The sequence below is a fragment of the Scylla paramamosain genome, chromosome 1 (genome assembly GCF_035594125.1).
Source record: "Scylla paramamosain isolate STU-SP2022 chromosome 1, ASM3559412v1, whole genome shotgun sequence".
In the NCBI taxonomy this organism is placed as follows: domain Eukaryota; kingdom Metazoa; phylum Arthropoda; class Malacostraca; order Decapoda; family Portunidae; genus Scylla; species Scylla paramamosain.
Genome location: NC_087151.1, coordinates 7741463 through 7758879, shown reverse-complemented (window position 1 = coordinate 7758879; position 17417 = coordinate 7741463). Strand labels below are relative to the sequence as shown.

Sequence of the window (17417 nt, the reverse complement as noted above, 5' to 3'; positions counted from 1 at the left end):
TGTGAAGTTTCCAGTTCAGATTATAAGTATAGGACAGACCAAGGATGTTCAGTGTAGAAGAGGGGGACAGTTGAGTGTCATTGAAGAAGAGGGGATAGTTGTCTGGAAGGTTCTATTGAGTTGACAGATGGAGGAATTGAGTTTTTGAGGCATTGAACAATACCAAGTTTGCTCTGCCCCAATCAGAAATTTTAGAAAGATCAGAAGTCAAGCGTTCTGTGGCTTCCCTGCGTGAAATTTTTACCTCCTGAAGGGTTGGACATCTATGAAAAGACGTGGAAAAGTGCAGGGTGGTATCATCAGCGTAGGAGTGGATAGGACAAGAAGTTTGGTTTAGAAGATCATTAATGAATAATAAGAAGAGAGTGGGTGACAGGACAGAACCCTGAGGAACACCACTGTTAATAGATTTAGGAGAACAGTGACTGTCTACCACAGCAGCAATAGAACAGTCAGAAAGGAAACTTGAGATGAAGTTACAGAGAGAGAAAGATAGAAGCCATAGGAGGATAGTTTGGAAATCAAAGCTTTGTGCCAGACTCTATCAAAAGTTTTTGATATATCCAAGGCAACAGCAAAAGTTTCACCAAAATCTCTAAAAGAGGATGACCAAGACTCAGTGAGGAAAGCCAGAAGATCACCAGTAGAGCGGCCTTGACGGAACCCATACTGGCGATCAGATAGAAGGTTGTGAAGTGATAGATGTTTAAGAAGCTTCCTGATGAGGATAGATTCAAAAACTTTAGATAGGCTTCATTACCGTTGTCAGTTGTTGGCATTACTTGCCAACATAATACTATTGTGTGCCAAGGAGCCTCATATTCTGATACTCTCTTTTATCTGCCATGACACTGCCATGCATCAATAGTTTGTCTATAAATCTAGTCAACCTGGCACTGCATTCTCAAAGGTTTCGGCGTCTTATCTCGACTGCTTTTAACAGCTTGCATTGGAAGATTTTTATTTTTTTAAGGATGTTTCCATGATTTAGTTAGAATTCACCAAGAATTCCGCATCACAAATGGGAAAAGCATTCATGAAAATCAAGCTGTAGATCTTTGTGGCCTTTCAAAAGACTCCTTATGACTGAACAAAAGATCCTGTTATATGCTGCTCGTGGTCCCGACGCTCGTTTCGTTTTCATTGGCCTCAGAGACTGTAGTGGTTATTCTTTATCTCGGTATAAAGGAGCACTGTGACATCCGGATTTATACGGTTTACCCTTCTTTGGTACCCATTATCGATGGTGTCAATGAGTGCGACCTGAACGGAAACTACGCAAAGGAAAAGATGCTGATGAGACACTTGTGTGAGACAATTGTGTGATTGTAAGAGGATAGGGCGTTGGTAAACTTGAAGATGCGTGTGGGAAATTAAATGACTGGAATTTAGACATTGTGGGGATAACAGAGACCCACTTGAGTGGTGATGTGTGAATGAAAGGAATGAGTATGAGATGATGGGAAATGGGAGTAGGAAACAAGATAAATAATACTGGGAGTAGGCGCACTAGTAGTCCTCCTCCACCGAAAGATGAAAAACTTGGGGTAAAGGAAAAAGGGATACGAGTGATGATTTCCTCGCCGTTAGAATGGAGTACAAAAATGAGTGTGGCAGGTCTGAGAAGGTAGTAATAGTTATAATATACATGACACTGAAGAGTGAAAAGGAAAAACAATGGAAAGTATATATTGAAGAAAGTTGTAAAAGATCACAATAGAGAGATTGTTTTTTTTTAAGGGGAATATTAATGCGCATGTTGTTATATAAGGTGAGCAGATGAACAGGAACGGAAAAATGCTGGGTGAGTTTGTGAGTGAAATGGATTTGGAGAACCTGAATGAAACGCTGAGAGAAATAAAGAGTGCAAAAAAATCATGAATTGGCTCTTATGAACGGAAGAATGCGTGAGATTATTGTGCCTCGTATGTGGATAGATATGAATATGGATGAACCCATGTTCTCATTTTCCTTCTGCTTATGCACCCAATCAAAACTACGTCCTCCATGTCTGATGACATTATTGAAAGTGCGAGCTGTCTTAGTGGCGAAAAGAGCAAAGTAATTATAGGATAATGAATAAAGTAACAATAAGATAATGAACAGGTCAGAGAATGAGAGAAATGCAGTATAGAAAGTTTAAGAATATTTAGAGATGTGGACGAGTCCGAATAACTGTGGTAACAAGAAGAGATAGAGTGGGAACTGAATGGGATGTGAGAAAATGGAAGAATTAAATAGATAGAGAGTGAAATGTGTAGGACTGAATGAATGGAAGAATGAGATGAAAAGAAAGAGGGCCCTGGATTGGTACAAGGAGAAAGAGGCCGCGATGTATGAAAGGTGGTATGATGGAAGCCTGGGCGGTGATCTTGTCTTCCGAACGAGGGCACAGTGTATGGATGTGAATGCAAGGAGTTACAGATGGTCTGAGTCCCGCAGCAAAGTGTGCCAGATGTGTGACATGGGAGAAAATGAGACAGTGGAGCATGTGGTGTTAGAGTGTGTGAAGTATGCCAGATACAGGAATGAGATGATGCAAGTGATTCTGACTGAGTTAGGGCATGATAAGAATTAAAGAGTGGAGAAGACAGGAAGGGAGTGGATGGTGTTGCTGCTGGGACTGTGTAGATAGGCGAATGAAAGGATGATTGAGGCGGTGAGAGAGTTTCTAGAGAGAATGTGGTGTGCCAGATGTAGGAACAATTAATGTAGAGGATACTGTTCGTTTTTCTTTTTTTCCTCTTCTACAGGAATTGCCGATCCAAAGGCCTGGCTTAGAAGTGATCTCGAGCCATCTGTACCATCAAGATCAAGATCAGACTACGATCAAGACACCACGTTGTTTACCTAAGGATGGAGTTCGTCCCTCACCAGTTTGCAATGATCCGCGTCTTTCTCTAAAGAGGACGGGACGGCTGCCACATTTGTGAACACATAGGGCGCCACCAGGACCCATAGATCACAATTTCACAGCCTGAAAAAAAAAGAACTGAGTAGATGTTCGGATAATTTTTTGTCGATATACTACAGTTTTTTGACAGTAAGTTTCATATTCTCAGGAAAGATAATATGGATAATTGTACTTTTATTTCAGAAAACAACAGAACTATTTGGGGGGTTTGGCCTAATGCTGCCAATGTACTGTTAAGAAAAAAAAACGAAAAGAATGAAAATAAAATGTCAAATTGTGCAAATGTTTATCTTGTAAGTAGGTGGTAGGTTTGTATGAAACTTTGTATAGTTGGTGCTTTATCATTCATATGTAGAGATATATAACATTTTATTAGTAACACGTGTTAAAAAAAAAATTCCTTGCAGTTTGTGCTACTGGTTAATCATGCCATTAACACCCATATTGAGGAAGCCATCAGTAATGTCTCCAGTATCGAACAAGAAAGTGCTCTTCTGTATGCGGGAAACAGCTCGCTCCCTTATTTTCAAGTTCCGAGACACACGAGATCCATCGGTCTTTGCCAGCACTTTTGAGATTTTGACAACATCTGCTTCTGAGGATGAGAAGATATCATGGCTGTCTCAAATGACAGAATGTGTGCCATTATTAGACCAGAAAGTTGATTTGTTGGTCCTAGAATTTTTGGTAAGTAACAGAAATTATATCCTTGCCCATATTTTCTACAAATGTCTTGATGAGCAGCTTAAATGGTCATGGTTGTACAGTAATTCCTTTTCACTGAAGTGTTTGCCAGCCTTAAAATTCACAAAAAAAACATGGGGGTCAGATTATTGTACTCACTGGGTTTGAGTAATTATTGAAGAAAACTATTATCACATTGGTCTGAAAATTTGATATTCTACATTCTCTCTCTCTCTCTCTCTCTCTCTCTCTCTCTCTCTCTCTCTCTCTCTCTCATATATATATATATATATATATATATATATATATATATATATATATATATATATATATATATATATATATATATATATATACCACCTAGAAACAAAGAAAGCAAAGATAAGAGGAGGAAGGAGAATGAAGAAAGGAAGAAAAGAATGAGGGAAGGCAACTCAGCATGCAGGATTATTTGTTTATCATTTTTATTTTATTATACTTATCTGTCTTTTTATGCATAAAGGAGGCAGACCAAGGGCACAAACAAATTATGGAAAGAAGAAAATAAAAGGCCAGGTAATTCTCTCCTCCCAGAAAGAGTTTCTAAGGAAGAATCAGTTCAGGTTTGGAGGTGGCTTCAAACTCCTCTTTTAAATAAGATTATAGGAGGAAATACAGATTCAAGCAGAGGAATTTAAGAGTTTACCTGTAAAGGAGATGAAAGAGTAAAGATACTGGTTAACTCTTGCATAAGGGAGCTGGACAGAAATATGGGTATGGGTGACAGGAGAGAGCCCTGAGAGACACCACTGTTAATAGAGTTCAAAGAAGAATAGTGACTCTCTACCAGTGATATGTCTATGGCTACAACAAAAGTTTAATGATAAATGCTTTTGATTTGTTTTTGGTGACCAACAGGCTTCATAATAATTCTTAGAAAAGATGACAAATATTCATTAAGGAAGGCCAGATGATCACCAATAAAACTAACACAAGGGGACCCATACTAATGATCAGATAATAAGGTTGTGAAATGACAGATAAACATTTAAGAATCTTTCTCTTGAGGATAGATTTAAAAACTTTAGAAGGACAAGAAATTAAAGCAGTAGGATGGTAGTTTGAAGGGTTAGAACAGTCACCTTTTTTTGGGGGGAACATTCTTAATGTAGGCAAACTCCCAGCAGAAAGGAAAAGTAGATGTTAATATGCAGAGTTAAAAGAATTTGATCAGACACAGGGCAAACACAGATGCACAGTTAGGAAGAACAGTAGGAGGGAATCTAATAGATCCATTAGCCTTTTGAGTATTAAGGCCAGTGAGGGCATGGAAAACATCCTTTGGAAGAATCTCCATAGAAGACATGAAATAGTCCGAGGATGGAGGATGGAGTCACTAAATCAACCAGTTGAATTTTTACCCAAGATCTGAGTGAGAGTTCAAATGTAGCTATAGGTGAAATGGCAGTGGTGCCATCAGGTTGAAATAGAGGAGGGAAAGATGAAAGAAAAGTTGTTGAAAATATTTTTGGTTTGGTGCCAAAACTCATGAGACAAGTTAAATCTGTAATAGTTTTGATATTTGTGTAAGTGAATGAGTTTTTGTATAATTTAGGCCATGTGGCACCTAAACCTCATTCCTACTAAGCATATGGTTAGCTCACTGACACCTGTTTCATCATTTGAGTAAATTTGGGTCAGGTACCATACTGCAGAGCAGGGTTCTTCAAATTACAGGTCGGGACCCAATACTGGAGTGTCAGCTCTTATTCATTGGTTCGCCACATCATAAACAGATATATGAACAAAAATTAATATGTAGTTATGCATGTGTGTGTGTTTGTGTGTGTGTGTCAAAGGTAAAATGGTACTACTAAATGGACATATTGGGTTGTGAAGGACTCATATAGGATCAAACCGGGTCATGATGAAAGAAGTTTGAAGCACACTGGCTTTATGTGAATACCATGTAGTACTTCAAGATTGGTGTAGAGAGCATAGTCTGCAAGAGGAAAACAAGTTGCTGCATAGGTGTCACTCTGTCTGTGATATCCAAAAACTGTTTTATTTAGTTTTCTTTTGTTTCTCCGGCATTATTTTCCCCATTATAATGGGACACATGACTTTTAAATTCTTCAAGCCAGGTAACAACCATGCACTGCCAAGTGTGTATATAGAAAAGCTAGCCATTCACTCCAGTTTTCAAACTGTTATTTTGATTACCTTTTATTTTCTTCATGAGAGACTTGTAACTTGTGTAATATTGAATACAGCTATATACTTCTTAGCACAACAGGACATTTTCCAGTAATATTATAGTGTCTTAAATATTTTACTCCTTTAGGCTAGTGTGATGCTCTGGGAAGATAAAATGTGTTCAAGAATTAACATTTTCTAAACATTCGTATTTAATTCAAGTGTATGAAAATCACTACTTGTATTGGCTACTATCCTTGAGATTTCCAAGTGCAGTTATTTCTATTGAATCTATGTTTATTGAAATGTGGTTGAAAATTTTTATTCATAATACTCGTATTGTATTATCAGTTGTGAATTTCCATTAGACTTGTTTAGAGAAGTTTTCTTTTCTTTAATGATGGTTTATTTTCCAGAAAATTCCATGGTATAAACTTGAAAAGCTGTCCATAGCTGCTGAGAGTTTTATCATCAATCTTGTCACAGCCCACAATTACTACACCTACAGTGTTTTGAAGCAGCTTTTTACCTTGATAACAGGTAATAAACTGTCTCTGTAATGATGTAGTACCACATATTTAATATTACACATAGAAGTATCCAAAGTTATTAATTATTGCCAAGCTCTCTCTCACACAGTAGAGCTACACTGGCACATGTCTACTATGGGATCTGGAAATGAAAGAACACTTAGGTACTCCTGTTTTCTTTGCCCATTTCTGTGCCTGTACAGTCATACTCATGAATGCTGCCATACTTTTGAATCCAGCCTCATTCACCTCTTTGCTGTTCAGCAGATAAGACATTTGTGTGTGTTATACATTTTTTTTTTTTTTTTGTAAGAAAGGGCAACAAAATAGGACAAAAAAAAGGTTCACTGAAAATGCCATTCTCAAAATGTGACTTCAGACTCAATATCTTATCAGTGTCTCTTTTGAGAGAACAGGTATCTGCATAGGCTGCTTGACTTGTGTCTCATTTAGTCAGACAGTTATCATCCTCTGTGTACCAGGCAAAGTGGTCTGCCAAGGGATTGTGATCTATACTCTGTCTCTGATGAATTTGGCAGATTTTTTCCTACTTTAAGAGTCAAGAAACTTGACTTTCTGCCATTAGGGGCTTTCGTTCAGTGTTAGCTCCTGTGCTTTTATCAAGTTGACTTTCACATCTTGAAGGACAAAGCATTAAAATGTGTCACATCTGCCTCATCTGCCACAGATTCCTGCTTGGGATTTATTGCTGGTATTTTATTTTTTGTCAAAGTCTCCTTATGAATCACTTTGAATGGTCTCTGCAAGGGATGTTTCAGTGAGGACTGCTTTTTTGTCTTGCATTTGTTTACTGTTTGTTTTGTAGGTGGATCTCTTGCCTGCTCTCAGCAGGCATTCATCAGTTGATGGATTGGGTCTTGATGACTTTTAGATCAGCACTTTGTTTTTAGTATCTGAGGAGGAACCACCAGCTAAAACACCAGCTAAGGTGCATATTCATGAAGTTCATACAGCATTCAAGAAGATCAGGAATCTAGTTGCAGTTCTCCAGCCAGTAACCTAGAAGTTTATGACAATCTCTCCATCACTCTACCATAGAGGTGTTATACATGTATTTGGATTTCTCTTTGGGTTGATTGTGATGGCTTTTTGTATATGTTGTTCACTTTATGTTTCCCTGTCTGGGAATATTCTAGGGGAGAGGTTGGAAGGCTTTGTTCCTTTCCCCTCTTCCTATTGCTTGTTCTCCCTTGTTCTTTATAGGTTATTGTGGTCATTTCCTTTAGTGGGAATGGTGGTAAATACTTTGCTCATGATAGATTAGGCTCATATAGTAGTATGTTTTTTTACCATGGATTTGAAAGTTGGTGTAAGTAATTAATTTTTAAAGAAAAGTTAGTCACTTTTGATATTTGCTGGTGTATGAATGATAACAAATATGGATTTTTTAAAGTAAAATCCACTTTTATCAATATATCTGTTATTACTGATCATTAATTTCCCCCTACTCCCTACCATCTGACCATCATTGCTAGAGATTAATGAAGCTAGAATCAAAAGTATGTCAACTTGCCTGAATGTGGATGTGCAGATGCAGTCATGGACAAAGAAAATAAAAGGAGTAATTAAAGTTCCTTAATCAGCTGTGATGCATGGGTGTAAGTTTTCAGTTTTGTGAATGAGGGCTAAGCAATAATTTTATTACCACACACAAGTACCTATATGTAAAACCAGGATGGATATAACATGGTGGGTAAGCTCCCTAAGACCCTGTGTTAGATGTGATTTGCTTTACAGTTTTAATGAAAGTAATGGCAAAAAAATTACTATGGTTCCAGTCTGGCAGAGATAGGCCCCACCCTACAACAAATATATAATTCATAAAAAAACAAAAGGTTAATGAATAAAAACTGGTACAATACAATAATAATTATAAAACCATGGGAGTGCTAATCTGAAGGCTTCACCAACAGTCTTCACTGGGTGACACCAAACTCAAGCTCAGCTCAAATGTCAAACTCTTGTTTACATACACAAATGATGAACATTCACTGTTGATATTACATTGTTTCACCTACATATATTTGATATCCCTAAATCACTTCTTTGTTAACTTTGGATGTATGTGGGCACCATTAAATGCTAATATATTTATCTTGGATTACCAGTACGATACTGTAACAATCATTAAAAAATCACGTTGAGGCACTGTTTACACACAACTGATGAACACTCATTGTTGATATCACCTCATATCATCTACATATATTTCATATTCCTGACTGAATTGGTTCATTAACTTTGCATACCTGTGGACACCATTAAATGCTAATAATAAACTTGCATTATTGGTATAGAACAGAAAAAAATAATTAAAACAACACACACAAACATTGTTTACACTCATAGTTGATGAATGCTAACTGTTTATTTCACCTTATAACACCTGTATTTCAGTCCATGCTACCTTCATCCCTTCCTTAGTGGTGTTCATATACTGTGTTATTTGGGTGCAAAGGTGTGGCCTTCATTAACAAATACAAATGATTAACAGTAGTTTCTTAATGGTGTAGGCAGGGGTGAGCTTTTGTCAGAGAACTGCACAGTTGCCAAGCAGGTCAGTCACTGCATTGGCATCACTGCAGTTGATGATGGCAGCATCCTGCTCCTTCCCTCGTGTCAGATTTCTTTCTGCCTTGCTGTGATCCATCCCCATGTTAGGGCTTTGAGTCTTACATGCAGTTTGACTTAAAGGCAAATTGACCTCATGTTTTAGACACAATTCACATTAGTAGTGACTTAGTTGTAATTACATAAGCCTACTTCACTGGTCTAGAACTGACAGCAAAATTGCTCTAGTAAGTATGATTCCCAAAAGCTTACTTGCTTGGTCACTCCTTGTCAATGTGGATCTTCCAGGTCATCTGTTGACTGTATTTGAGCATCTCTTTCATGGAGTGTGAGCTACATAGTTAAAAACATTTTTGATCACCTTTCTTACCTGTATGTAATTACTCCAAGGGTTCTTATCTCCTTCCTCTCTCAACTAATGTGTTTCTAGCACATTGTATTTCTAAATGGCCTGGTGACAGATTGTATTTCTTAATAGCCTGCTGACAGGTTGCATTTATGAATGGCCTGCTGACAGGTATGTTCAATAAATATGTGCATCATTTTACCACTCTTCAAATACTAAAAGAGTGGGCAGGTAAGCTTTTGAGAATCATACATAATTGAACAAATAGTCATAGTAAGTATGCTGATAAAAAAAATTTCCTTAAAAAATATTAATAATTATGGGTATGCTGATAGAATATATTTCATCTAAAAAATATATATATTTCTGTTTGTCTGTTTTCATATATGATTTACAATTTACTTTCCTTGTCTTAGTTTGTCTTCTCAGTAATCAAGATTTTTGGTGTATTAAAGTAGTAATAGCCTGCTAAATCTACTTTAGACAAGTTTGAGTTCTAGAAAGACTAGTGAAAATATGAAAGCCAGTTCATATCTTATTGAATTTGTCATTGTCAAAACAAGCAAAAGAGAGTGAGGGTTAATGATGAATATATGGCTAGGTTATGAATGTATAGGTCTTCTGTTATCAGGTGTTGATGATGAGGAAAATGAGAGAGCAGGAGTGCTGAGTGAAAATCAGGAAGCATATTGCTGGAGGCTTGTGGGATCAATCTGTGCCATCCATAAGCAAGTCCCTATGTAAGTATATTTTTGTTTAAACATACATATGTACTATAGATTCTTGTTATACATGTGGCATGGCCTACACATAGATGTTGCATACTGTGAAAATGTATCATTTTAACTATTTCATTGAGCAAGGTGGATATATATACTGGAAGGCTACCTAAATTATTTACTTATAATTTACTCCAATTTTCATAAAGATAAAAATGTATTCCATGGTCTTATAATCCCATCCAGCAATGACTATCTTTCTGTATTTATTTAGCATAAATGTACAGGTACACTATCAAAGGGCTTGTAATAGAATTAAATATTTATGCAATAGTTTTATAATGTGCATATTCATCCATATAGTAAAAAAGAAAAAGCATTTTGCCATGTTTTCTTGTTAGCAAATGTCTTTAGTTGAATTTTTGTTAGACATAAGATTTTATTAAGACTGAATAATTTCTATTTTAGCATAAGTTAGTTTTCTTCCTACAATTGCGTTGTTCTCCCACTGAGGCCCTTTTAGTTATGAGTATATTATTTTCTACTCTTCAATGGAGCCCACACACAGTAATAATAGGGGTAATAATGATAATATTAGTAACTTATCTATCTATATATCAGGCCGGCAGTCCCACACAAGGTGGCCCAGACAAAGCACCATGCATTCATACATACATTCACACTCTCAGCCCTGTTGGCCCCTGGTGGAAAGAGATAGCCTTTTGGACAACTGTACTACACCCTAGAGCTTAGGCACAGCATAGCTGGCTACATACTTCCTTAGACCATAACAGGTTCAGGATATTTCTGATGGAATGCCTTGCACTCTTACTGGATCCATACACCAATAGATCCTACCAAATACACCCTTTCCCAGGAGTTGTTGAGATCATGACATTTTCATACACTCACCACTGTTGCTCTCCATTCACCTCTATCATGCACAATTATTCTTGCTTTCTGCAGTTATTTCTCTCATTCACTGCTCTCTTCACACAGTTTACTCCAAGTGTGGCCTTCCTTCTAACCTTTCACCATGCACATGTGACATTGTTCCTTAGGTCCTAGTTTACTGTAATAATAATAATAATAATAATAATAATAATAATAATAATAATAATAATAATAATAACAACAATAATAATAATAATGACACTGGCAGTGTGTAAATATTTCTCTGTGTACATTCACGTACATATCTACATGGATGATGTACACACACACCAGTGTCTGGAGTCTTTGCCTTTGTTTATTACTTCACCTTTTAATTTGTTTGTGGCTACTGTGAGACTAAGGTGAACAGCAGTATGAATGTGTGTGCATGAGTGTCTATGCTTGTTTTACCATGCTATACTGTGCCGCACAAGATTTAGACACTTCACAAAATCTCATGTTTCCAGCTGTATATGCATCATCAAAAGTTACATGGGTCATAAGTTGACAAACAGCTGTAGCAGCAGTACTAATAGTAATAGTAATCTGTAGTAGTAGTAATAGTGGTAGTAATAGTTATAGTCCTTAATTGATATATACAGTACCATAAAATTTCAGAAGCTTGTGATGCACTTCCATGAGACGCTACTACCATTTATACATTTATTATTGCTACACCAGAGCAATTCATATTTATAATCTTTTCCTTTAATGTATCTAGCTGATAGTCTTTTATACATAACAACTTGCAGGTGGCACTTATCTACCATTCTTCTACTTGAAACTTCAATTATTTCTTCCAACACTTTACCTTCAACGCTGTTAACATTCAGAATACCTATGCTAATGAGTGATTTAACTCCATGGTCATTTGTTCAGATATTGAAAAAAAAGATAGGCAGGGGATATCTCAGTTACCACTAGAAAACCCTAAAGGACACCCACATTCATTATCCTAAACCAATGGCTTTTTGAAGTATAAGCACAGGAACTCAGACAAACACCCATCCAAATATGTCTTGCCAATGAGAGACAAACTGTTCAATGCACTGATAAGACAACCTCCTTAGCCATTAGTTTTAGATTTAGATCCTTTAACATTGGGAGGATATAAGAGCCTAACAACTACAGTTAGGAGCTCTGACGTGCTCAGAATGTCCCTTAAGGTACTGCTCATGGAGAGCTTGCATCTTTACACTTATTCTTATTTTCAGAAGCTAAAGGGAGAAGATTTTATGTCATCACTCTATTGTAATAAGGTTTATCCTATTAGCATTACTGAACATAAGGTGATTGTACCATGAAGGGATTGCTGAGTTATGGGGTCATCAGGTTCCTAAATTCTTCAGTAATGTTATATGACACACACACACACACACAAAAAAAAAAAAAAAAACAATAAGGGATGCCACCATTGATTCTTCATACCACAATTAGTTTTTAAGTGGTTTGTTTATGTACTTAATACAGGAGCCGGGACCACCTGTTGACGTTAGCAAGAAAGTGCATGCCATACTTCCGGCGCTCCATCCATGATCATGTAGCTTACACTCATAGCCTGCTACTGTTGGCCAGCTACCTCCCTCATCTTAGAGTGGGTCTGCTGGAAGTTATTGTTACCAAGTGAGTTGCTTTACCATCTACCTGTATGTTCTATGAAACTCAAGTATTAAAATAGGTTAGGTTATGCTATAAAACATTGGGTGAAATATTGGGACAGTTGAAACTCTGAAAAGATCTCATCAAAGGTGTATTCAGTATTGTTTGGGTTGTGGTGAATTTTTGGAATGTGTGTTTTTTTTATCCTTAAGCAGTGGGATCACACTAGCACACAGCTCAGGGAACCAACAGGTGACACATATTTGCATCATATGCTTTTCTGCCTTAGATTAAACAGAAGCAGATGTGAAATTTTTTTCAACGTGATTTTGCGACACTCAAAGCTCCACTCTTGTTTTTTCCTCTGCCTGGTCCGCCAGTACACATACTGAGTGAGCAGAGGTGATTCACCCTTATCTGGGTGCATAGCGAAGCATTAACATAAGCTAATTTTATCCACTCCTAAGTTATTAGATGTGAAATCATACATTTATGGAACTATTAGGGCATTGTGGAAAAAATATCCCTTTTGAGGTGTGGGTAGAGCAGTGAGGGACTGATGGCCAAGACAAGATGGAGCTGCAGGTGTGTAAGCTGTATCCAGCATAATGAACACATGCAGGCCACCACCTGGTGAGCAGTTGATATTTTGTTATTCTATCTCAGCTTCCATCTCTTCTAAAACATCAATGACTTGGACAATAACTCTATTGCAAACAAGAAGTATTGGCATTTCTTATGTTTTTTTTTTTAATTCTAGGTCAAGCACTAAAGAAAGTATGACATTTTTCATAATTCTAGGTTAAGTACTAAAGAAAGTATGACAGTAAGAATAAGAGTAAATTCTTTTAAAAAACCCCATTCTGAGTGGAAGTTCCCACACAAGACATCTATCATTTAAGAGTTAAGTGCGTATCTTACATATTTTTACTGCATATTTGTATGCATATTTCAACATTTTTTAAGTGCATAATTATCCTCAGTGCATGGTTTGTCATGGGACAAACACAGGGTCAAGTTGATGTATCCTATCAGAAATTACTTGGTATGGGAATGGGACCTAAATGAGGCTCCCAGGGCTACCTCTGGGAGTAGCATTGTGGGACAGGTGAGACAACACCTAGTGAATGCCCCTCTTGATTATTCAATTGATTGATTGATTGATCTGCTTTCCACCTCTTTTCCTTTCTTCCCCATTGTCTTTTTTTTCTTCACCTTCTGTGAAAGTTATGCTACACATGCTAATATACATGTTACTTAGAAGGTAATGAAATGTCTACCAAAGGACTTTTTTTTCTTTTTTTATGTAGAAAGGACACTGGCTAAGGGCAACAAAATCCAATTAAAAAAAATGCCCTCTGAAATGCCAGTCCCATAAAAGGGTCAAAGCAGTAGTCAAAAATTGATGAATAAGTGTCTTGACACCTCCATCTTGAAGGAATTCAAGTCATAGGAAGGTGGAAATACAAAAGCAGGCAGGGAGTTCCAGAGTTTACCAGAGAAAGGGATGAATGACTGAGAATACTGGTTAACTCTTGCATTAGAGAGGTGGACAGAATAGGGGTGAGAGAAAGAAGAAAGTCTTGTGCAGCGAGGCCGCGGGAAGAGGGGAGGCATGCAGTTAGCAAGATCAGAAGAGCAGTTAGCATGAAAATAGCGGTAGAAGACAGCTAGAGATGCAACATTGCGGCAGTGAGAGGGAGGTTGAAGACAGTCAGTTAAAGGAGAGGAGTTGATGAGACAAAAAGTTTTTGATTCCACCCTGTCTAGAAGAGCAGTATGAGTGGAACCCCCCCAGACATGTGAAGCATACTCCATACATGGACAGACAAGGCCCTTGTACAGAGTTAGCAGCTGGGGGGGGTGAGAAAAACTGGCGGAGACGTCTCAGTACACCTAACTTCATAGAAGCTGTTTTAGCTAGAGATGAGATGTGAAGTTTCCAGTTCAGATTATAAGTATAGGACAGACTGAGGATGTTCAGTGTAGAAGAGGGGAGACAGTTGAGTGTCATTGAAGAAGAGGGGATAGTTGTCTGGAAGGTTGTGTTGAGTTGACAAATGGAGGAATTGAGTTTTTGAGGCATTGAACAATACCAAGTTTGCTCTGCCCCAATCAGAAATTTTAGAAAAATCAGAACTCAAGCTTTCTGTGGCTTCCCTGTGTGAAATGTTTACCTCCTGAAGGGTTGGACATCTATGAAAAGACGTGGAAAAGTGCAGGGTGGTATCATCAGCGTAGGAGTGGATAGGACAAGAAGCTTGGTTTAGATCATTAATGAATAATAAGAAGAGAGTGGGTGACAGGACAGAACCCTGAGGAGCACCACTGTTAATAGATTTAGGAGAAGAACAGTGACCATCTACCACAGCAGCAATACAACAGTCAGAAAGGAAACTTGAGATGAAGTTACAGAGAGAAGGATAGAAGCCGTAGGAGGGTAGTTTGGAAATCAAAGCTTTGTACCATACTCTATCAAAAGCTTTTGATATGTCCAAGGCAACAGCAAAAGTTTCACCAAAATCTCTAAAAGAGGATGACCAAGACTCAGTGAGGAAAGCCAGAAGATCACCAGTAGAGCGGCCTTGACGGAACCCATACTGGCGATCAGATCGAAGATTGTGAAGTGATAGATGTTTAAGAATCTTCCTGTTGAGGATAGATTCAAAAACTTTAGATAGGCTTCATTACCGTTGTCAGTTGTTGGCATTACTTGCCATTAACAGTGATTGTCTACCACAGCAGCAATAGAACGGTCAGAAAGGAAACTTGAGATGAAGTTAGAGAGAAGGATGGAAACCGTAGGAGGGTAGTTTGGAAATCAAAGCTTTGTGCCAGACTCTATCAAAAGCTTTTGATATGTCCAAGGCAAGAGCAAAGGTTTCACCAAAATCTCTAAGAGAGGATGACCAAGACTCAGTAAGGAAAACCAGAAGGTGACTGAAGTAGATTTTTATATATATATCTAAGTATCATTTGTCTTGCAGTAGCTTTTCAGTATTGATTAGGTGCAAGATGCAAGCTCATAATGTATAATGAGTATTTCTTTCCTACTAAGGGGAGATACAGGCAAAATATTGGCATTTTTCATGATAAATGGTGTTTGGAGGTTCATACACCAAAAAATCTACCAACACTTTGGTGAGCCCTAGAGAGAAGACTTAGTTTTTCTAATCCAATTTAAATGGCCCTACACTGCATTTAAAGGGACCCACATGCTGGCTGGGAGTTTAAATGTCTTCTCTTCATAGTTTTTTTAATAGATTTTTGTTTTTACTATTTTTTTTTATTTTGTTTGTGGTGTAACATGGCATCTTCTTGGAGTAGAGACGGAAAGTTACTAGGCTGCCTTCCCTCCAAAGGCAAGGACACTCTTCACTCCTCACCTCAGTGTCTCTTGAGACTCCAAAGAAAGGAGGGGGTGATGTGATGCCTTGCTTCATCACACACTTTCCTTTTTCTTGCAAATTTGACCCCCATTTTCTTCTGCAATTATGCCAAGAGTGTCTGCTTTATGCAAAAAGAAGAAGGAGCTTATGTTCAAGGCAAGATCATGCCATAGGGTGGAAAAAAGCTGCCATTATCATCACCATCTCTTCCACCCTGCCTTTCTAGTGCTGAAAAAAGAAAGAAGTTATCACTTGGCTCAGATGCACCCAAGAAAACATCAACACAGAATATAGTGATAAGTAAGAAGCATCTTGTGAAACTGTGTGACTGGTGCTTTGAATCCAATTTAGAGTTTAAATTCATATGCCACTAAGCTGACATTTCCATGAAAGTCACTTGTTCAAAGTGTTACAAAGGTGTAGTGAACACTGCCCTTGACATTGAAAAGTCAGAGGGCATGTGTTACTATCCAGTAACACTTATTATAGTGTATTTTGTAATATTGCTGGGAGTATGGTATTGTGGTGTTGAAACTTTGTGTTATTTTGAGCTTGCCACACTACATTTGAAAATACATAGACTACTGCAAATATGTGACTAAGAAGGCTATCAGTCATGCAAATGATAATCTTTGTGACAGAAGGAGAGTGATGTTGAAGTTTTATGCTGAGACACTCAACAGAATGCCTGATGAAAGTGGAGTGCTGTACATTGACATGGGTTTTGATGGCACCTGGCACACACGGGGCCACATGTCGTTACTTGGTGGTGGTGCGCTCATTAAAATATACTCAGGTCTAATAATGGATTATGCAGCAATAAGTAAGACTTGTGTTCAGTGTAAATCTCATGCAACTACTCTTCATAAAAAAAGATCTCAGAGGAGGAGTACAAGAAGTAGAAAGTAAATCATAGGGGACTGTGTGACATGAACTATGAAGGCACATCAGGTGGTATGGAAGCTGCTGCAGCCCTCACAATGTAAAAGAGGTCCCTAGAGCACAACATGGGCTATATAAAGTTTATCAGTGGTAGTGACAGTCGTGTATTTAGAGCTGTGAAGAAATGTAACAGTGGTGATGGCCCTTATGGAAAAGAACATGTAACTGAAAAATGGGACTGCACTAACCATGTTGTGGAAAGACTTGGCACAGGGCTGAAAAAATTTGCATAAGGACACTTTTATTGAAGTCAGCCAAAGTGGAAGTAGGAAGAGGAGATCAATTTTGGAAGACAAAAACAAACTTATTGACAAAATTATTTACAAGCTGCAACATTGCTTCAAGCAGCAAATTGAAAGAAAGGTCAGTACCTTAGAGGTAACGATGAGGGATGAGGTTGTGTCATTTTATCATGATCTCTGCCCTAGAGGAGAAGATTTCTGGTGCTTCTTCCATGTTGCAGTGGTGAAAGGCGAAATGCCAAAAAGCCATTCGAGATGAAAGTATTTTTCTCTCTCTCACCAAAGCAGCTGCTCTTGGTGAAAGGGGTTTATACTTGTCTCGCTACAGATAATATGAAGAGATGCCTCCAGG

General features: G+C 37.8%; 1 protein-coding gene across 4 annotated transcripts in view; it reads left to right on the top strand.

Annotated features, from left to right (window-relative positions):
- The first annotated feature begins 2811 nt into the window (after positions 1–2811).
- The window catches only part of LOC135098386 (RNA polymerase I-specific transcription initiation factor RRN3-like), a 34003-nt gene continuing 19397 nt past the window's right edge, over positions 2812–17417 (top strand). The window contains exons 1-5 of one of the 4 annotated variants that reach the window (XM_064000814.1): positions 2812–3043; positions 3322–3601; positions 6190–6313; positions 9873–9981; positions 12364–12516. In XM_064000814.1, coding sequence (XP_063856884.1) covers positions 3341–3601; positions 6190–6313; positions 9873–9981; positions 12364–12516 — 647 coding nt within the window. In that variant the 5' untranslated portion in view covers positions 2812–3043; positions 3322–3340. Of the gene's footprint in view, positions 3044–3321; positions 3602–6189; positions 6314–9857; positions 9982–12363; positions 12517–17417 lie in introns of all 4 variants that reach the window. The other 3 variants (XM_064000745.1, XM_064000922.1, XM_064000873.1) reach the window with 3 other exon arrangements.